General features: G+C 39.9%; 1 protein-coding gene across 6 annotated transcripts in view; it reads left to right on the top strand.

Annotated features, from left to right (window-relative positions):
- Positions 1 to 8,228, top strand: part of LOC122801016 (schwannomin-interacting protein 1) — a 1,488,345-nt gene extending 1,480,117 nt beyond the window's left edge. For all 6 annotated transcript variants that reach the window (XM_044070470.1, XM_044070472.1, XM_044070469.1 and 3 more), the window contains one exon: positions 1,314 to 8,228. In XM_044070470.1, the coding sequence (XP_043926405.1) occupies positions 1,314 to 1,365 (52 nt within the window). In that variant the 3' untranslated portion in view covers positions 1,366 to 8,228. The remainder of the gene's footprint in view (positions 1 to 1,313) is intronic.
- The last annotated feature ends 14,442 nt before the right edge of the window (positions 8,229 to 22,670 follow it).

The raw sequence follows: 22,670 nt of genomic DNA, 5'->3' as shown, positions 1-22,670 counted from the left end.
TAACTACAATTGTTATCTAGCCCTGTTATTTGCAACTAGATGGGGAAGAAAAGTAGAGATAGGTCCAGATTTTATTTTCTGGACTCAAAAGATCTCTGAGCAGATGGTAACTGCAATCATGCAAATAAAAGACACTTGCATTCTGAAACGAAAACTATGGCAAAACCAGATAAGATCTTAAATAACAAAGACATCACATTGTCTAAGAAGATCCATATAGTCCAATATGGAAGGGCAAGGAATAATTTGCGTTATGTTTTGTTTAGAAATTATTCCTTGTCTTTCCATTTTCTTAGCATGAATGTATTCTGAATTACTGTTTTTTTAAGAATCTCTAGAAAGAGTATATGCATTTGTTCATATACTCTCCTTGATTTATCTTATTTCCATTTTCTCAACTTAATTTTGAAGGGCAGTTTTTGTTTAAGAAATAAACACTAGTCTAATTAGTTCTTTTTGCAAAGAGTAAGAATTTTGTAGCTGCAGGAGCTCCCTTCCCATTGTCTGTCAGCCAGAGGTGTTAAGTTTCATGTATTTTTTACTGAGTTGCTAACTCAGCTGTGACTGACAGCTGGCATTAACAGGGATGACTTGTCTCTGTACAGCAGTAGCTTTTGCTGTTTCATCTAGCAGAGAAACACTTCATTCTCAAACATTCACACTTTTTGTTGTCCTAAATTGGCTAGAAAGAAGGTAAAAACACCTTGTTGTGTGGCCTTTTCCTGGTCCACAAATGTTGAACATGAAGTTTGTGAACACCTAATGTTGTGCATTGAGGAGGCATAATAGCATATTATACATGTTGTGTGCTGAGGTTGGCTGTGGCTTCCTTTGTCCTTGAGGAAGAAGTGGGTATTGAAAATGAATTAAAAGATTATATGCTGCAACATAAAGGTTATTAGGTAGGAAGGCAAATGTACTCTGGGATTATGAAAACTGTGCATGAAATTTTCTTTTAATACAATTTAAATAGGTGTGACGTGTATCCAAGATGTATGTTGCTGAGTACAATATTATAAAAACCTTCAGAATTGGAACAACAAATGAAAAGTGTTTTATTCTGTTAGAAGAGTATGGATGCCCTTGTACAGGAAATACCATGTAGTAGCAGCTGTAACTGCTATACATTCAGCCTTATAACAGTAGTTTTGTCTCAGCATATTAAATGTATTAATGCTTCCAGTAAGCAATGTTTCAGCGTTATTTTAGGCTCTATTGTAATGTTTATATTTTCCCGTTATAACGTAACCTTACTTATTTTTGTATGTTTTTGCTTGCAAGGTCTTTGACTTATACTTCTTTTTTTTCCACAGGCATGCTGAAAGTCAGCAGAAGCACATGGCAGAAAAGATGCCAGCAAAATAAAAAGATACGATAAGCCATGAGACTGAAGAACAAGCTATATTTTTATTTTGCTTTTGTGGTTGTACAAACGCTGACACCCAAGATGGTGCACTACACAATGAACAAATATCAGTGTTAGTCAAGGATACTGTCCAGAGCTTTATGTCGAGTGATGGCCCATCTTCCGCTTCTTCGTAATTTTAACTTCTTATCATTGTCACTGACTATCATCAGGCATTTTAATGAAATATTGTTACAAATGTACAATACTAGTGACACTACAAATTGCTGGGGAAGGAAAGGACGTAGCTAGAACTAACATATTTTTTAGAGATTTTATGTTAAAACAGTATTTTACCATTGGCCTGTTTTTACTCGCTGTAGTTTTGAACAAGAAATATCCAATTGACGGTGCTATACAACTTTAAGGGGACATGCCTGCCTTGTAGTGACGTTTTCGCCTTTAGTAATAAGTTAACTTTAATCAGTTTTCAACATTTTGTAAATGTTGATTATCTTGCACTCATTCTTAGTATGTGTGATATAATTTCATTGAGTTGGATTAAGATGATGTATGGAAGAATATGTACAAATATGTAAAATAGCCGTTAAAACATTTGTTTCATATTGTCTTTTCTGTTGTGCTGCAGAAAATTTGTTTCGTTATGCACGATAATTTGCACTTTGGGGCCAAGACAGTGGCTTCAGCTAGTGTGTTGGTCCTGCTGTACTCAAGAGGCTGTGAGTTCAAATCTTTTCACCCCTTATTTATATTTGGATTTGAAGCCGCAGTGATTCACTGTACATTTCTGCATCTGACCTCACCACAATGAAGGAACATCTCTCAGAATATTTACCTTCCAAACTGTCAGGGCTGAAAGGAGATAATTCAGCCTGTCCCTGGGGCTGGCATGGACTAGATGCTTTGAAACATTAAAATGACTATTTCTTCTGTCCATGTACAGCTTTTTGTCAGTTCCACTTTAAGCAGCAATGGAGGGGTTTGGCAGACTGTGGTGGGCATATTGCACAAAATGAAAAAATGAGTAAAATGATACTGTATGGCATTAAAATACAAGCATTGTATTGTTTAAACACTAATCGTTTTATCAGTCTGTTACAACAAGCTCAAATAGTGGAACTATCATCTAGACTAAATGGCTGTAGCCTATACTGCTTCATGAACAGTGCTGACCAGTGGTGACCAAGGCTAGCATTTGTTACCCTTAGAGGTTGAGTGCTTAACCCGTCTGTTCTTCCCTTTAAGTACATTAGAAATTCTGTTTCCTCTTCATTGCTCCTTTCCACGTAACCCATTTTTCACATGCCCTTTGCTTTCTAAATGCTTCAGCAGGTTCTTTGTCTACCACCCTTTCTGGTTGCCCCTTCCATGACTCTGCCACCCTTTCCCGTACCCAGAGTGTAGCTAGTCTCCACAATGTGCTGCCCATGCCCTTTCCTCTTTCTAGGTCCTCCCTGCTCATAGCAGCCCTTTCATTTTCCTGACATGAACTTTTGAAGTCATGTCATGTCCCTTCTGTCTTTCATTGTTCTTTGTTGAGAATACCTACAGCTCCTCCAGTCCCTGGTCGTATCCTTTCCCCTTATCCCACACACCTCATGGCTTTCTTATGAGCTCCATTTGTTCCACTGTTCATGGAGTCTGAGTCACTCGCTCTGCTCTTGGTGGTCCATTCTAGATATGATCAGCCCTCCTGAGCCCATTACTTGCTGTGTTGCCTTTATTTGCTGTCCTTCCAGCTGATTTGTCAACTCAAATGGTAGTGGTTGTCTAGGTGAAGTACTGTTGAACCTCACCTGACACCTTTATAAACGCCTAGTCACACATCATATTTTTCCTTAGACTCCGCTCCAGCCTATACTACTGCATTTGCCTGTGTGTCATTGTTAAAAAGGATGATCCTAGTCTGTGTTCTCATTTCTGATCCCATCTTCCTCATTGCGGTTTGTGTCTTACCCTTCTGCTATGCAGCAGTCTAGCTCATCAGTTGCAGGTCTACCCCCCCCCCCAATGCCCCCAGTGTTTTCGTAGAAGCTGCTTACATGCTGTCAGAATCAAAGGGCTTGGTGACATCCAGGTAGACCACTTCTACTGCTACTCACTTTCTTTCAGGTTCTCCTGTAAGGCACTGTAAGCCATGCTTGCAATACTTAATATAAAAGTTTTCCATGCGATTCTGTCCAGTGCTATGCTGTTTTCTGACTGTGGTTTTTATACTGTAATATCGGTGATCACAGTCAAGGCTTCAGCTGTTTCAGCCTTTTTGATTAATTTCTCTACTTCCCAGTCCCTGACCAAAATTGCATCTCACCTTTAGAAGTTGATTTTGGAATGATACCTGTGGCAGGTGCAGTACAAGTAGGATTTTGTGTGAAACCTGTGCTTCGCATGTCTGTTATGACACATAAAATGTCAAGGTCTTCCTCATCAGCTACCTGTGTCTCTTCCTGCAAGTTAAAGTACCCATTTCTATTTATTGACCTTTGTACCTGCTGGTATTCCACTTTGACTTCCATCAGCATGGCTTCAAAATCAGTTCTGCCAGTAAGAAGTTCTCTGTGCTACATTTTAATCCTGTTCACTCTGTGTTTAATGGTGTCTGTTCTCAACACAGTATCTCCACACTCCTTTGTAGGTTCCTGAGAGTCATTTTACTTTCCATGCTAAGTGTTTCATTATGTCTGTTGAGTATACTGTTGATTTATCTGTTCAGCACTAGCTCAGATTGTCACTGCTGTGTTGTAGGAGACTGATTGTTCATATACTCTTACTGATAGTTTTCTTAACACACTGTCTTCTTTCCTTATCACATTGTAAGTAACAGTTGGGACATTTCCCTGTTTTGTCAACAAAACAAAAAATATTTAGTGACATACTGTACTGTTTGTCATCTTCATTATGGTGCATCTTCATTTGAGAGCTTGCTGCAGATGATTGCTTAGCAATTTTAGCTCTTGTCAGCATAATTGTATTGAACATGTGTCCATGTGCTCATTAGCAGACTAAAAAGATTTCAGCAGCATCTGTGTAGATGACAGCACAAGTGACTGTTCTTATCTGATCACAAGAATCCGTTGTAGTTGGAACTCTTGTGTTATGAAGTTTTGTCTGCACAGGCTGCTGACGTTTCTCAATCCCGTGGAGGTTTGAGCAGGCGCCACATCCTCAGTGAATGCTACATAGTAATTACGGATTTATTTTTATATGAACTTTTAAGCATCCATTTCCATCCTTGGTGAAGACCTGTGATACATGATATATTTAAATGAACCTGTCAAAACCCATCACAACAGCCAACATATGAATACAACAAATATTTCAGTCATTTGTAACTGCAGAACTCAAATGAGTAGGTGAAACCTCAGTTTGAAATTTAACAGTAGTACAGAATATGAAACTACACCCAAACTTAATTTAAAGAATTTTTGCAGGGAGACAAGTTCCACCCCTTCCTGTTCCTTTGTTGTGAGGACAAGATTTAATATGACAGTTACTAAGATTGTATAACCTGAGAGAAGAGGGTTATACTAAGAATCACCAATGGAAAAATGACTGAAGCAGGAAATACATATAACTGGAGTGATTTACCCATGAGGGTGAAATTTCACCAGCAGTGTGTAAATCAAACTTCGCACTTGGTTAACCAATGACTGTTAGTGTTACACATAAGATATTTCTTAATTTTGTTGCTCAGTGGGTATTTGCAGTCATTCTAGGAAGTGCAGAAATCCTTCCTACAATGTGAATATGCACATATTTCTTTAGATGATAACCTTTTCTCATTGAAGAGATCTAGTTGCATGGTGTAATTATGAACCCATAGCTGCATTTTAATGCAGTTTAAATGGAGAATAAAATATATCTGTTGGTGCCTGTAGGCCATTTTCAATCTAAAAGTGCAGGTATTTTTTTTGTTCCTTTATTTATATTCATGAGGTTGCTCCTGATCTCTTAAAGGCAGCAAGTTCAAATTATTTCACATATCTCCACAACATATCTCTTTGTGTTGGCAGTTGCACTTTACTGCCAATGAATCTGTTTTGTTGATCCCCTTTTGCAGGGTTATTTTAGCCTCAGAGCTCTATTTAGTTTCATTCACTACTGGGGACATTGAAACTGGAGAAACAATGTTTTTATTCCGTTTCTTTCTTGTGTAGAGAGTAAAACTACCGTATTTCTCTTTTAGGCAACAGTATGATTTGTACTGTTTCTTTGAAGTTGCACAGTCTGGACATATCCTGACTGCATGTTACTTTTCAAAATGTATGGGTACTGTGTTCAGATAAGTCTGAGCTCATTGAAAATACTGTCTTTTCTTTCTTTTCCCTTGACTATGAATCCCCATATCTTCACAAGATCTTTGCAGACATCTGCCTGGGCACACTGGGTTACCTAAAGTGGTAGACATGTTCTGCATAACCATCATGTTGGCCGTTAATTGTGTGTTTGACATATGTACTAAATATGCTAGGCTTCTTAGTTCTGCTTGCCAAAAAGTTGCCAGTGAAGTTTTGTCACATATGAAATTTACCTTTGACAGGTACTATGTTACCTTGTAATTAATATATTTCACTTATGTCCTGGAAGTACTTTTGATGCAGTCTTTCTGTCATGGTGTCAAGCTGGCTTACGATTGGTCAGTTATATGAACTTTTTAATTTAACTCTAGTGCTGTTCTTAATGTTAGATTTTTGAACACTGACCCTTTTGCTGTTGGTTTCAATATCATATCATGGGCACTGACTTACATGTTGCTAAGGTCTCATTTAATGAATCATAGACTTCCTTTTACCTTGCTTTGTAATCCTGCAGTTATTATCTGTATTTAATTTCCATCAGTTCGTGTTATAGATGTTTTTATTCCTTTCTTACTAAAGGGGCACCCACTAAAGAGAAGCCTTATAAGACATACTGGGGCTTGTTTTGGTGCATATAAAATTTTGAAATGTTGCTCGTTGAAACTAATTTTGCCAACACTGGAGTTTTTGTATTTCTCCACTGTTGTTTGGCTACTGGTATAAGTAAGTGTAGGGTGTGTGTGTGGGTGTAGGGTGTTCCCCTGCATGGGGAAGAACAGGGGGCTTGCCACGTGGAAAAAAACTTGTGCTATGTTTGCAAAACTAGTTTCAGCAAGACGTTTTCATACTTTTTACCTCCGCAGAATACATCTTCAGTGAGTGGACATGATTCCAACATGCTGAGATGACTGTTCCACATTTTCTTTAGTTTTTATTTCTGAAAGAGGCTGTATGCATCATACGTTTATTTTACTGATGTATTTATTTAGAATTCTGTTATTGTCCCCATTTGTTATCATAATTCTCAGGAAACCATATATGAGAATAATAAAAGATTACATGACTTCAAAATTTTAGTGTAAACCATACCATTATACTTTGCTCATCTACATCATTTTTCAGTCTTTTTTTCTGATAGTTTGTGATTATGTACTCCTTTTTCTTTATTTCTGAATGGTAAGCTGCCCTAACCTTGGAGATCTGACCCATATGATTTTGTTGAGAAGAGTGAGCAGTGGACCCCCACAATGTTTAAGTAGCAGCACTTCTGTTGTGACAGCTTTCCTGCTTTTTTCCTGTCTATCCACAGTTACCCGTACTGTGTAGGGGTCACAAAAACATTGTCACTGTTATGTACATTTTGTATGACTCATAGAAATGTCTTCTAGCTTTGAGGATTCTTTCTCAGAGTATCCCTGACTGCATACCTTTCACGTTGCAAGTATCTGTACAAGGCTGGTATTCCCCCTCAACCCCTGGTAACTGCTGGGGATTCCTTCCTGCCTGTTATGACCTAGTATAAGTGTCTGGCTTAAAGAAGAGTGTGCAGTTGCATATTAAATTATAATAATAGCAAAATTTGTTGAAAACTGTAGCAGGTTGTATTTTGCTTGTTCTTTTCTTGATTTACATGGAGAGATATCTGCTGTTTTTGTTTACAACATAATGGGTACTTTGTTTACCTCCCAAATTCCTGCTGAAGCACATATTGATGGGTAAACAATTTTGGTCATTAAAGAGAAGAAAGAATGTAAACAGTGGATGAGAATACCCACTTTTATATCTCACAAAATGATAACTTAATCTTTTGTGGTGACTCCCTGGTAGTAACTATTCATGAAACGTCATGGTTAGAGCCATACCTGTGACTTTACCTAAACCCACCTGCTGCCAATGATAGCCCTTTCTGCATCTAGTAGAAATTTTGTTTTTCAAATATTTTAAACTGACACATTTTCTGTTTCTTTTTTTCTACATACTATAAAGAATGGGAAAAGTTTTAATATATATTTAAATAGCACACTCTAAATCCAAGTTACTACTGACAAGACTAGTTATCCCAGTTTTGTTTTAAAAATGTCTTCTTTTACAAGATAACTTATTGAACCATTAACTCTTATTTCCTGTACTGTTTCACCATTTCTGAACTTGTACAAAACAGCTTGTTCGATTTAACCAAGGAGTGACCAAATCAGAAGATCTGCAAACATTTCAGCAATGACTTAAAACTTGCTGGCTAGAGTTTGAATAAATAATGTAATTGATAGTTCCTTTACCCTATTTGCTGATTTCAGGAAGCTGAAGTTAGAATCTAGTTCAAACATTTATAACTGTTCTTGTACAGGCAGACATTACATTTATTCTGGAGAGAAACAGCACAGTGTCAAAGAATGCTCTCACACCTTGGTAAACATGTTGAAATAGCTGTGTGGAAGTAATGAATGGGATTGGACTAGTACTGCATTTTGACAATACCTCAGTTAAACAATAATGGATGCCTTGATGTCCTTTGGGATTTTTATGTGTTTTGTAACAAATCATCAAAATAAAATATGTAAAAGGTTCAAGTGTATCTTGTGTTTTCCTTTCCACTGAAAACAGAAACTTCATTCTTAAAAAGTGTGTCTGTGTGTGTGTGTGTGTGTGTGTATGTGTGTGTGTGTGTGTGTGTGTGTGTGTGTGTGTGTGTGTGTGTGTGTGTGTGTGTGCGCGTGTGTGTGTGCGTGCGTGTGTGTGCGCGTGTGCGTGCGCACAAGTGTGTAGGGGGCTTTGATGGATTTTTACATTTTGATAAATGTAAAGTTTTCTGGAGTTTGTATTCTTTTAGTCATATAGCTAGTACATGCAGTATTCATCAACAGCTAGAAAGTTTTTACTGTGCGTACTAAATAACCTAGAATACAGGCAGACATGCTTAGAAATGAGGCATAGGATTGATATTTCTTGAAATATGCAGACATCTTCACTTTGAGATGACAGTAATAGAATTTTGCATTCATCACTGATGTACCTTTGGTGTATACCTGTACACTGGAGATTCTGTAGGTAGCAGAGGTATTACAGGTTTAGTCTTATTTGTGTGTTGAATTATTGTATTTTATATCAACAGCTTTACACAAAAGTATAAAAGTATTCTGAGCAACGAAATGAAGTAACTGAGGAAGTGCAGCTATGACGGTGCAGAGCCCTGTTCCCTGAGTGGAACAAAGCTGTTTAATTCTGAGCTCAGACAGTTGAATTGCTTATACTTGCATTGGCTCATTCATGACATTGTTGAAGCACATCTTTCTAGACATTCAGGCATGTCAGCTCTCCTCCTAATTCACATCTTTAGAAAGTATCTGTGTTCAGTTTCCCAAAAGCGTAAACCTCCCAAATGTAACTGGGATTGCCATATTAAGACTAATGATTACATCAGAGGCTGCTTTTTTTTTGTCTTGGACAGGATCACAGCACTGATAGATGTCACACTCTGCATTTCTGCATCGTGACTTGCCATTGTTAATAAGGGAAGCTTAAGGTCTTCACAAGCTCTCAGTGCTTTAAGTATCACTGAAGTTGCAATAAAACAGTGACTAATCAACAAGCTAATCCAGGGATCTGTGTCTGGAGCATGATAGGCAGGAGGTAAGGGATCTGTTGTCCAGGTCTGAGTCTATGCCCATTTTTTGTCTAGATTCACTTCAAGCGCTGTGGCCTCTGCATCTTTACTTTTGGGGTTAGTACCTCTTAGCGGGAGGTTGTTGTCTCTCTCTCTCTGCTTGACTTTGAATAAACTTGAATTTCAGTGTGGGACATATAAGACAGTGGTTCAGGTGCTAAGTCTGATACTAGAGCTAAATCCTGCACCAAACTGTCCTTTCTATGTAACTTCTACAATGTGTATACCTAATTGCAAGCTGAGCTGACATCATGCTTGGTGTTATTTGAATAATTAGGTTATGGTACATATTGGTCTCAAGGATATAAGCCAGTTGTGGTCATCTCCCTCCTCTTCTAATTTGTTGAATAGGGCAGAATCTGAATGGAGGGAGGCTTATTTCCTAGAGAATTGCAGAGATACTGAGCCTTCCTTTCTTTTCTTCTAGATGCCCTCCTGAGAACACCTTCTTTGGAAAATTCTTCAGGATCAAGAATTCCATCTTGAAGTAGCCGTCTCACATTATTCCTTCATAGATGTCTCAATGCTTATATTGGGCAAAAAAAACAATGATGCCATGGGCTGGTCCTTCCTTGTAGCCTGTTGTAAGGGATGCCATGTCTGTTGCTTAGAGGAATCCACATTTGTTTTTTTTTTCATCTGTGAAAGACAGATTGTTAAAATCCTCTTAACCCAGGGAGTTAATTTCTTACTAGGAATTCTAAGGCAGATTGATATGCCCATGTCTCTTGTTGACCAGAGGTCTTAGAAACCACAGCATTTTGCTTGTCTTCTGTATACATCAAATTAAAGGCTTTGCAAACATATCAGCCTCCGGTCTGTGGACACTTAACTGCCTGCCTGCTGTGTTTCATTCCCATACTTCGTCTAATGATTTTGGTTTACAAACCAGACACTAGTTGTTATTTCATGAAACTGTACTATCCTTGTTGTAAGGACAACCTTGACTTGGTATGAAAGAGCAGATAACATGCAATAAAACAGCAGAAATAAGTGTACCAAAGTTTAATAACTAGCAGAAAAATACATGATACCATGGCCAGAGCTCAATCATGGTCACAATGGGGCCTAGGCAGGGTAATAGGTCAGGTCCCCCAGCCATACCAATATCAGGATTACTAATTTACTATCAAACAGTGTTCAAACTTGTCAGCATGCATACTATTTCCTTTACTTTTCCAGTGATCACAAAACATTTGCATTTAAAACTTTTGTTTTCATATTTTACAGCAGATACACTGACAGACATATGCAAAATAAAAGAAAAAAACTCTCATTAAAAATGGACTTGGCATGAGTAAGTGTAAACTTCTCTCCCCTTGAAACTCACATGTATTGAAAGTGCATCTGGCAAGCCATAAAAGTACAAGAGATGTGATGAAATTCATAGTCAAACAGCATATAGAGAAGCACAAATCAGTGGCTATGTGAATAGTACAAGGATTCAAAAGACAATGTTTGGCACATTTGCTAACAACCTGGGATGGCCCACTGGATGCATGTATTCCTTTTTAGGTCACATAGTAGACAAAGACTCAGAGATTCAAGCCCTGTGTTAAAGGAAGCAGGTCATTAATAGTTCATAGATGTAGTCATTTGTATTAAATGCCAGACAGTCTATGTTGTTGTCCAATACAGTGCATTTCACACCCATATGCCACAAATAGCAAGACAAGTTAAAAATGCTTTCATAGTTAAAATATTGACATCAAACTACACAGTAGTCTTCATGCTGTCCATTTCATTCATAACCACATAATAAACACACTGTCGACAGTCAATAAAATAAAGAAACCAAGGACTGTATCCAAACAACATGGCTCATACAATGTTGCTCCTTTTTAGTACAACTGATTCTTTCCTGTACATCATAACTACTCTGGAATGCAGGAACCAAGTATTCATGCACAGCACAGATGTGAGCATCAATTACAGCCTCTTATATGACTGTGTACACCTCAAATCTTTGCTTCTGATCAAGTGAATGGACAAATAAATGTATGTATTTCAGCTATTATATGAACCACTGCAACTCATTACCCCTATGCCCTTCCAACCTCTTAGCTCAAGAATCAGAGATAAAGACCTAAAGTCAGAAAGGGATTTTATGTATTACGCTTGTATACTTAAAAGTTTGTCAGTACATTAGGTTTTGCATTACCAAGCATTTTCTAAATGATATAAAGTTTGAAATTCATATATTTCTCATTATTTAATGACTGCCGTCCTTGACACTGTAGCAGAAAACTACAAATTTTATGAGGGACAGACCATAAATATGTGACAAAAATTAAGGGCACCTGAGAACTATGGCCACTGCATGCACATGTGCATGTGTTCATCCACGCTCATAAACACACACACACACACACACACACACACACACACACACACACACACACACACACACACACACACACACACACACACATCAGTTACAGCCACTTGTATGAGTGTCCACCTAAGAACTCCACTTGAGATCAAGTGAAAGAATAAATGCGTAAATAATGGCACAGAAATGTATCTTATCTCCCTGCTGTCAGAAACATACAGTGTACCTCATTGTAGCTCCTCTGTACTCTCAATTTCTTGTTTCAAGAAAAAGAAAAATGCCCCAAAATCACAGATTTTAAACATATCTGTTGTAAACTTAGAAAGTTGCTAGAACAACACACAGTACATTACCAAGAATTTCTGAAGATTACAAAGTCTGAAACTTGCTTGCCATTATTCAGTGATCAAACCTACAACAGTTTCCTAGAAAGCCATAAATTGTATTAGAAACAGACCAAATAACTCATAACCTATTTGCTCAAGAATTCTAGACAAAGCCAAAAATAATAAGGGGGAAACAAAGGCCTAAAAAGGACACATTTTTGTTATTAGGGTAAACCCACTGTACAAATTGTCCATTTTTAGGAGCACTCCAGGGGCGTTGTCCAGTTAACTGACCTGCTCGCAGTCACACAGCAGGCACATGAAGACAGGAGGAATCAAACCCTTTATTTTTGAAATGAGTTCAGCTCAGTGCTCTAAGTGCCAGACAAGTCTAATTTAGTTTAAAAGTAACAAAGCAGTTGTCACACCGACATTTATTTTCTAAACAATAAGAACCATGAAACTCTAATGACTGGAATTATTGACTAACAGTAATCCACAGTGATTTACAAGAAAATGAATTTAATGAGGGACAGAGTAGGTGTTTTGCAAAACCAGGGACAGCTGAGAGACAAACAACTCTAATTCACTTAAAAAGTTAAGAACAACATGTTTTAAATTGACATGTCTTTTCTGAACAATAAGAACTATGAAACCATGCTGCTCTGGCAGGACTGATGAATAAAGTCTTGACTACAGCAGGTGTAACCCAAATTTGATTAACGGCTCAGGTGACTGATGGAGCAGGGAGGGATGAGCATTACCATTCCTGGGTGGGTGGGCAGTCCTATGGGCATCTCCTGCAATCATCTCCATTTCACACAGGCCCCTTGGATTCAACCACACAGAACCACAAGGGAGGAAAAGAAAAACATAGCTTGGACCTAAATATGAAAAAAAGTAAGACAACAATGACCCCCCCAGGGCATCTTTAAACCCTTGCTGGCCCTAGTTCTTATATGGGCATTTGACCTGTAGTTGATTGGAGTGCTGATTGACCCAGCGAAGAATGTGGGTCACTGGGAGAGCTGTCAGAGTGAAAGAAGGAATGGAAAAGAACTCAGAAACCAAAGAACTATGAAATTCTAATGACTGGCATTATTGATGGACTGTAATCATTTCTGATTTAACAGAAAATGAAGCAGTTTACAAGGATGAAGGCAAAAGTATGAGTCAAAATCAAAGGCATTCTACAAACTTGGGAAGACTGATAAGAAGCAGAGCCATATCACCTGATTAAAGGTCCACACAAGCACACCCATGTGTGCATGCACACACACACACACACACACACACACACACACACACACACACACACACACACACACACACACACACACACACACATACACACAGTGCAATGCATAGATACTTGATCCACTTAAGAAGGCAGTCTTTGGCACTGCAAAGTACCACCTTTGACTGTGCAATTCTAGATGGCAGGCTTGTTTGCTATTGCACTTTGTTAACTGTACAAGCTCCAGGAAGTTTCTCTGTCATTGGTTCTACTTTTGAGGAATTGAAAGAGAAGAAATAGAAGTTGTTGCATGTCAAAACAAAGCAGCCCCAGTTTTGTTTGTTTTGTTTTGTAGTAACGATGAAGTATCAGGCAATCCCAACTAGCGCCAGGCCCTAGGCAGCTGTCTAGGTTGTCTTGTACTGAATCCTGTCCTGATCATACCTGCTAGTTTAATAGCCATACTATATCCCATGTTCTTGACATTATCAGCATGACCACTTGATCCTCACCAAACTTTGCTTTAGTAACATTGTGATGTTGACTGGCACAGCCATCCACTCACCTCCTTCTTTAGTCTTCAGATAAACTTAGTAAATGAACACCTGTCCTGATGCTGCACATTCATTAATTCACTTCACTTAGTGTTCTGCCATTGTGATTACAAAAGATCAATGCCAGCTGTAATTGAAAATCTGTACACAACACAGGTTAAAGGGAATAATTATAGGTAATGGATAGTTTCAGTTTCCTTGATTTAGAATAAAAAGCCCAAAGAAAAGAGTGAACATCCTGACTAATTGGGGAAATGAATAATGAATAAGAGGTTATTTGACTTTTCAGTTGTAATAACTGACTTATATGTTCTCCTTACACATTACACACTGCAAGGTTTTGTGGTACATAAGACATTGTGGGTTTTCATGTTATTTATGCTCTTGTCTATTTCAAAAGTTTGAAAAAAAATATGAGAGAACAAGGAAACAGGAAGAAAAAAATACTTTTAAAGAAAAAAGTATTCTTGGCAAAAGAATGTTTTTTTAAGTTGTTTTTAAGTGTGTACCTGTACTGGTATATGCATGACCATAACCCTGTTTTTGGAATGGAAAGCAACAATTATAACAATAGTTTTCAAACTTCTTTCAGCTTTCTTGTCTACAGTTGTTGTTTAAAAGGATATAAAGTTGTTTTGCTGCACACACTGCTATTTTTCTACAGTGCTGATGTATACTGGGATGGTTTTAGAAACAAAACTGAATCCATAAAGAATATTAGTAAATGCACATCTACCTCAGTAAAGAAAGTGCAGTCCAGCTGACTGTAAAAAAAAATGAAAGGCTTTATAAAATGAAGTTCATTGGGATCTTGAGCCTAGCTTCTGTCCCTTGTTATTTGATCCAAACTGTGAGGTATCCCTTGAAGGCAGTGCTTTTCTCCTAAACAGTTAATTACCCCTATTTTTCTGTACTTGTCCATCACCATTAACTGACCTCTGATGGTATGTATGTAAACTTTCCAAATATTAAAACACAAGGGTGTCAGAGTATGCTGCATCTGAAGAAAGAAGGAAAAAGTAGAATAGATCAGAGAAGTTAAGCACAATAAAACAAAAGTACCACCCATTTGTATTTGAAGCGCATTTGCTAAAACATTCTGACCAGTATTTTTAAGTGCCTTATGCTGGGTGGAAAGAGAACTGCAGCTGGTATAAGGTACAAGTTGTGTAGTCTAGAGAAAAGGTGTCTCTTTAAATTGCAATACTATCAAAGCTTTCCACAACATGTGGTTCATCATTGAATGGGGTGTGGCAACACCTCATTTGTAGATTCTAATGAGCACCTTGAATGGTTCTTGAGAGTGGTGGAATATACAATACATGCGACATAAATACCTCAAATGCACTTGAGAATGGACAACGCAGCTGGCCGCGGCTGCAGCTTCTAGGCAGACCAGGTGCATAGGGCACTAGTGTCCTAGACAGGATATTTGTAGGGCAATAGAATGCTTGTCATGCCACAGGCATTCTGGTTTTACATCTATCAGTCATCCTATCTGCAGTATGCCATAAGAAACACTGCCAAGATTATATTAGCTTGATGTCAGGAGACAGTAGGCCTGCCTAGCCTACCCCTTAAATGCATTTAGCATTATACCTTCCCCTGTTAACTACATCACCCACCCACCATTTCTCAACTATTCCTATGATGTATTGAATGCTTATGCAGATTCTCTCTCCATCACCCTTTCTGGTTGTTGGTTCATTGAGTCTCCTACCCTGTTTGTGAAGAAGTACTTTTGCACATCCATGGCATAGCTGGTTCTTACAATCTGCTGACTGTGCCACCCCCGACTGAACTTCCTGTTTAGGCTGACCTCTTCATATCTATTTGGCATGTCCTGCCTGCCTCTTCAAATGTACAGTGAGAAGAGCTCTTGCATCTCTGCATTTCTTCCAGTAGCCTGATATCCTTTTCCTCTTATGACCTCCAAAACTACAAACAGTGTTCAAGGAGTGGCCTGACTAAGGCCTGCTATTGCAGGAGAATTACTTTGTTTGCGTCTGGAGCCTATCTCCTCAGGATACTTCCCAATATTCTATTTGCAGCTACCTCTGCTGCTCACTTTGCACTTCACAGTCCAGTTCAAGTGTGACCAGCACCTTTTCTTGCTGTGTTGCCATCAGTTTCACTCACCCAAACAAGTACTTTATACCAGGATTGTTGTAGACCAGGTGCAGTTCTCTGCATCTGTTGGTGTTAAACCTCAACTTCCACCTTTCTGCCCAGCTGATCAGCCTTCCATATCTTTAGTTAAGCTCTTTTCCCATCTTCCACTGCTACACCTGTATTTCTGTAATCAGTAAAGAGGTGCTGATCTGATGCTATCCATGTCTTCATTCATCATCAGAGGGTCTTGGAATCAACTTCGGATCTGAGCTAGCAATATACAACAGACAGCTACAAGGATCTAGCTCCTCCCTCTCCCATAATGCCCTGTTACTCTCTAATCCTCAGATCTCATTTGCCGTGCTCGTGGTGCACACGTGTTCCTTTGGCTGTGGCTGTTAAGTACAGAATTTTCAATCTTTCTTGTAATTTTTTGTAGTGTTTTAGTGTAGCATAGTCTAGTTTGCAAATTTTTATAGCGTAGATCCTCCTCTCCCATTAGTTAGTTAGTCTAGTTGTGTCGTCAGTGTGTGTGTGTGTGTGTGTGTGTGTGTGTGTGTGTGTGTGTGTGTGTGTGTGCTTTGGCACCCTTTTTCTTCTATTAGCCATTAGGGCTTTGTTTATAGTTTTCTTAGCATTAGTTATAGTTTGAGTGAGTTTATAATGTCTGATAGACCTGCTGGGATTAAGAAGTGCTCCTTGTGTGGTCGGAAATTGCTTTATTCTGATACGCACGAGGAGTGTGTTTATTGCTTGGGCTCATTAAGTTGCTTCTCAAGGGTCTAGTGCAAGGGGGTCCTTTTGTTTCCCCCTCGAAGGCTTCCTCTTCTGACCCGAAGAGGAACACCGCTTCTTCTTCTTCTTTTAAAGTTCCCACCAAGAAACCATGGCTGTCAGATCCTAAGTCCTCAGATGAAATCCCAGGCCAGTCTGCCTCAGTTCCAAGGTCTTCAGAGCCAAGAGCCATGGAGCTTTTGGTCTGATCCAGGTTCTCCCCTAATCAGAGCCCCCAGGTCTGACCGGTTTGTCAGATCCAGGTGCTGAACCAACTAGGCCATCCGATCCGGCAGGATCATCAGATCCAATCATAATCTTAGAGGAGCCTGTAGTCCCTTCCACCTCCAAGCAGAGACCCTGTTGGCACAGAGGCATCTGATCCATTCCCAGGAACCTGGTAGTAGGTCAAGGAGGTCTCCTTCCAAGTCCATGCACTCATCCTCCTCCTCTAGCTCATCTAGGTGCCTTCTGCCCTCAGACATGGGCAGGATGATGAGATTTCTCAAGGCTCATATAGAGTTGGGTCTCCTGGCTTCTCCTGCCCATCTGGCCAGGGGAGCCTCTTCCCCACCAGCTTCTCATTCTCCTCATCCAAAGCCTTTGCAATTGGATTCTAGGGACCAGGAAGTTTGCAGCCAGATTTCAATGAAACTGACCATTCCCCCCTTCTCATCTTATTCTGTTCCTCCACCCACAGAGCAGAGTGAGCCCCATGCTGGAACAGTCGATGCCAGCTCTGCGGGGGGTGGAGTGTGGTACAATTTTTTCAGACCGATCCCTTCTTCTTGACACTTTGGCTTTCAGTAGCTTTGGACCGGTATCATCTGGGGGTCAGGGGCAGTTTCTGGGCACATTCCTCCTCTCTGGGGGAACTTTGCCCTCGGTCGTGAACAGGCCCACTTCCAGCCTGCTAGCCTTCTGGATGGTAGAGAGGACCTTGTCCAGGTCTGGGGTATCCTCAGATGCACCTCCAGGTCCCTCCTGGCCTATTTCTACCTTGGCTGGTGAGGCCCCTCATCCTGTCCCAGGTCAGCCCTCCCAATCAAACCTTCAGGGTTTCCTTTCCTCTAGGAGTCCCTGTCTCTTCTGAGTCCTCCCTGGATCCCCCAGTGGAGGAGGTTCATCATAAGAGAAAGTGCAAGAGGAAAAAACAGAATCACCACTCCAAGTAGCCAAGAACCAGACTCGGTAGTATCAAATAAAAATATTTAATTCCACAACAAGAAAGACTCAGTAGTAACACAGTCAGTCAAGTGCTTTTGTCATCTAAGATTTCTTCAGAACTGTGTAATACATCATTGACACACCTTAAATAAGCAGTCCCCTCCACGTAACACACTAATTAAACTTTAAAAACATACACCCTAAAAAATCATTCTAAAACAGCAATACATAATACATAAATAAAATTTTGAACTAGTACAAAGTGTTTGACAAATATGGTATATAATAACACCAGTACTATAACTTAGTAGCCCTATGTTTCAACTCTGGCTTGATACAAATGTGGTCATTAATACCGGGGCTACAGTGGCATTCAAATGAATTTGCCATCGCATTTCAGCCCTGTCCAATTTGTTGGTTCAGACACCCCCTCTAATGTCCATACCTACCACCTCCAAAATACCAAAATGGAAAAAGTGGTCTGGATTGAAGTTAATATGCCGGAATAGTGCATTGTTGTCATCCCTTTTCCTAATACTATATAGGTGTTCATAAATTCTTCTCCGAAACCTCCTTTCCGTTTTACCTATATAGAAATTGTGACAACCCTGGCATACAGCAATATAGATTACACCGTTGGTGTTACAAGTTCCTGTGGCCAGCCTAACTTCAAAGTCATTGGAACCTAAGCAAACAGTAGGGCATGAGAGAATGTATTTACAATATGATAGTTCCCTTAATGTTTTTATTCTTACTCTCAATAGGATGTTCTAACAAGTTTTTTCAAATTCCTGTTGGTCCTGTAGGAGAAAATGGGTACCTCGCCTAAAACAGCCATCAATTCTTGGTTCACGTTGAATAAAACCCAATTTTTCTTTATAATCTCTCTAATGAGGTTCAAAGTGTCCCCAAAAGTCAGAACCATAGAATAAAATAAGTCATTATTTTGTTGGTGAGTGACTTCAAGTTCCTTATTCTGGCTAATCCCAAGTAGAGGTTTGTACCTATTACCCATTCACTTGTGACTTGCTCGCTAATGGTAACTACAGAATCTGACGGGTACCCCTTGGTTACAAACATTTTGATCAGTTTGTCCATTTCCAGCTTAACTGTGTCAAAGTCAGAGCACATTCTGGCAATATGCACCATCTGACCTTTCACTATATTCCTTTTCACAAAGTGGGGGTGACAACTCCAGAACTCAAGATAGTCATTTGAGAAAGTGGGTTTTCAGTAAACACTAGACCGAAAACACTTCTTATTCGAGTCCTTCCAAATACAGACATCCAGGTAGTTAATCCTAGAGCTACCACTGTTACCAGTAAATTTAAAATAATCACAAAGATTATTAAGAAAATCTAAGAAGTTGGTATGTTGGTCCCCTACTTTCCAAAGAATAAAAAAATCATCCAAGAATCTTAAATACACCACCCAAGAGTCTTTAAATGGACTTTTAAAAGTGAACTCACTTTCCCAATGGTACATGACTAAGTTTGCAGACAAAGGTGCACAACTATTACCCATTGCTATACCATTTGTCTGGCGGAAAAACTCCCCACCAAAACTAAGAAAATTGTTCATCAAAATAATCTCCATTAACACGATAATAAAATTGACCATGGTGTTAACCTCATCACTATAACGTTCTTCCTTTATCCGACCCAAAAAATCCCAAAAGTCTACTAACATATGGTCAATATGGGTTAAGGATTTCCTCACCACCCGGTCAACAAAAACCCCTAATAAGTAGGAAATACTGTTTTGGCAGGAGATTATAAGTCTGTATGGGGGATCATAAATATTTTTATGGGTCTACGGAATACCGAAGGCCACTGGAATTGTTGGATGTTCATTATACAAAAAATGGTAGGTTTCTTTCCTTACACATTACAAACTGCAAGGCTTTGTGGTACATAAGACATTGTGGGTTCTCATGTTATTTATATAAGGGCTCTTGTCTATTTCAAAAGTTTGAAAAAAATATGAGAGAACAAAGAAACAGTAAGAAAAAATACTTTTAAAGAAAAAAGTATTCTTGACAAAAGAGTATTTTTTTAAGTTGTTTTGAAGTGCAGTCCAGCTGACTGTAAAAAAAAAAAATGAAAGGCTTTATAAAATAGAGGTTCATTGGGATCTTGAGCCTAGCTTCTGTCCCTTGTTATTTGTTTTTTCTTGGTGCATTTTTTCCACTCCGTACACCATTTTGTGGTTCTTGGTGTTTTCTTGGTGTACTGTGGCCAGCTCAAGACTCTGCTTTACAGTTGTGGCTGGAATGGAAGGGAACGGTTTATCTCCGGTGTTTGAGGATGAATTTGAGTCTATGCCATTCTGTTGTGGTAAGCAAGTGGAGGTGGCTGACAGCAATATTTTACAGCTTATTTTAAACTTGATGAACAAGGTTTCTGAACTACAAGAGGCAGTTCTAAAACGACAACACCCAGCTACTCCTAGGTTCAAAGGAACAGGAGGACATCAGCAAAAGGAGATGGGTGGAGTGTCATCACTTGTTAACCATACGGTGAATCGAGGACATTTGGCAGTGGAAATGGGTGTTACAGCACAAGGGGGAGTTGAAATAGCTAGCACTTCATAGGTTCATAGGTAGGTACTAGGCTATCTGCCCGAAGGCATTTATAAGCCTAGCCAGAATGTGTTGGCTTTCACCGCCCCCTTAGATTAGTTCCCTGTGCCTCTGTCCAGCAGAGCCACTGAAGTGATCCCCGGGGTAAACTTCCTGTTTCCCATCCACTCGTCAAGGTTTCTTTTGAAGAGTGTTAGCGAGGAGCTCTGCCTAATGTAGATTGGGATCTTGTTCCAAAGCATGGGAAGTATCTGGGACAGGAATCTATCCCTATTTATTGTTGTGGTGAGGTTTAGAGCGTGTGGCTCGCAGGGATAAGGTTTTCTTTAGGTGGAGCATGTCCATCAATTCTGGGTTGGACATGGCCTTGTATGTCAGGCAGAGATCACCTCTGAGTAGGTGGTATGCAACCAAGTACAGCTGTAATTTCTTCAGTCGAGCTGCATAGGGCATCGGTTTGAGGCCAGTGATCCTCTTGGTGAGGTACTTCTGTGGTCTTTCCAGCTGTTGCAGGTGGCTTGTAAGGTACATCCCAAATGGGGCGTTGTATTCTATGATGGGTCTGATGAGTGATGAGTAGAGGGGCATAATGACCTCTTTTGATCTGGATGCAAACCCTTTTGTGATTAGGTGGGCCACGTAGAAGGATTTTCTAACCACTTTGGCAATGTGATTATCAAAGGTGAGATTACTATCTACTTGGGTCCCCAGATCCCTTATTATGTCTTCCGTATTTAGGGGACTACCACCTATGTAGTAGTTTGTGGGTACTTTGTTTTTTCCAAAGGGAATGACTATGCACTTTTTGGCATTTAGCTTGAGGCCATGATTTTGACACCAGGTATACATCTGAGTGAGACCATTTTGGAGGATGTCTGTCAGCCAGAGAGTCAATTATAGCCCCTAGTTTGCAGTTGTCTGCGAACTTGGTCAGCCATTGTCCTCCTGTGCTTGCCTGTACCTCCGAGAAGTATATGCCAAATAGGAGGGGTCCTAGGACTGAGCCCTGGGGAACTCCATTTGTAACCAATTTAGAGTCTGACCTAGCTCCTACAACTCTCGCCATGTGGGTTCTGTCCGTGAGCCAGTTGGCAACCCATCTTGTGACGTAGGGGTTTATGTTCAGGCTGGTGAGCTTGTCTATAATACCAGAATGAGGAATGGTGTTGAAGGCCTTTGCGAGGTCTCTGTAGGCTGTGTGTACCACCTTTCCCTCATTTATAGCCTTGGTAACTGTCTCAAAGAAGTCCACCAGGTTTAGGAGGCATGATCTGCCCTTAACAAAGCCAAACTGGGTAGGGTCCAGTGTTTGGAGGTTCCCAATGTCTCTGTTAATGAGTTCCATGATGATGCGCTCCATAGCCTTGCAGACCAAGCTAGTCAGGCTTATAGAGCAATAGTTCCTGGGGTCTGTTGTGGCTCCACCTTTGTGGAGTGGAATAATCGCTGCTGTGCACCACTCTATGGGTACATAGCCTGTGGAGAGGCTGAGTTTTAACAGTGTGTTTAGGTGAGGGGTTAGTTCGTCTTTGAGCTCGTGTAGGACACAGCCTGGGACACCATCTGGTCCCATTGATACTGTGTTTTTGGCTTTGGAGAGGGCTGTTTTAACCTGAGTGTCTGTGATTTCAGGGACTCTACATTCTTCTGGTATGGTTATGCACCCTCTTGGGGGTGAGAGGGGGGTGAAGTTTGCGCTGACCCTGTCTGCCAGGATGTTGGCGATATCGGTCGGTTCAGTGTATTTTTTGCCATTCTGCACTAACTCCGAGCAGATCTGAGCATTGCCACTTAGATTCTTGACATAGCTAAAGAATTCCTTGTGGTTATCTTTGGAGTCCTTGGCAATTTTTCTTTCAAAGCTCGCCTTGGATGATTTTATGAGGGATCGTAGTTTTGTGCTCATACTGATCAGGGCTGTCTTCCCTTCTTGGGATTTTACTCTTTTCTGTACTAGTTTCCTCCTTCTATTGTATAGCTTGCTTATGGCATGAGTCCACCAGACTGGTTTCCTTTTCTTGGAGGAGTGAGTCTTGGTTTTGCTTGGGATGGCATGATCCATGCATTCTTGTAGGTGCCCGTAGAATGCATTAGTAAAGAATTTTGCAGCTTGGACAGCATTATCCTACAGCATGGGGGCTTTGAAACTTTCCACCTTGGTCTTAAGTAACTTGAAGTTTGCTTTTGAAAAGTTTTTCACAGTGGTTTTCTTGTCCGGGGGTGGGGGTGGAATGTGGATATCCAAAGTGATTTGTTTATGGT

This window comes from Protopterus annectens, chromosome 4.part1, assembly GCF_019279795.1.
Source record: "Protopterus annectens isolate FY-2018-M chromosome 4.part1, PAN1.0, whole genome shotgun sequence".
NCBI lineage: Eukaryota > Metazoa > Chordata > Ceratodontiformes > Protopteridae > Protopterus > Protopterus annectens.
This window is presented reverse-complemented; position numbering and strand designations above follow the sequence as displayed.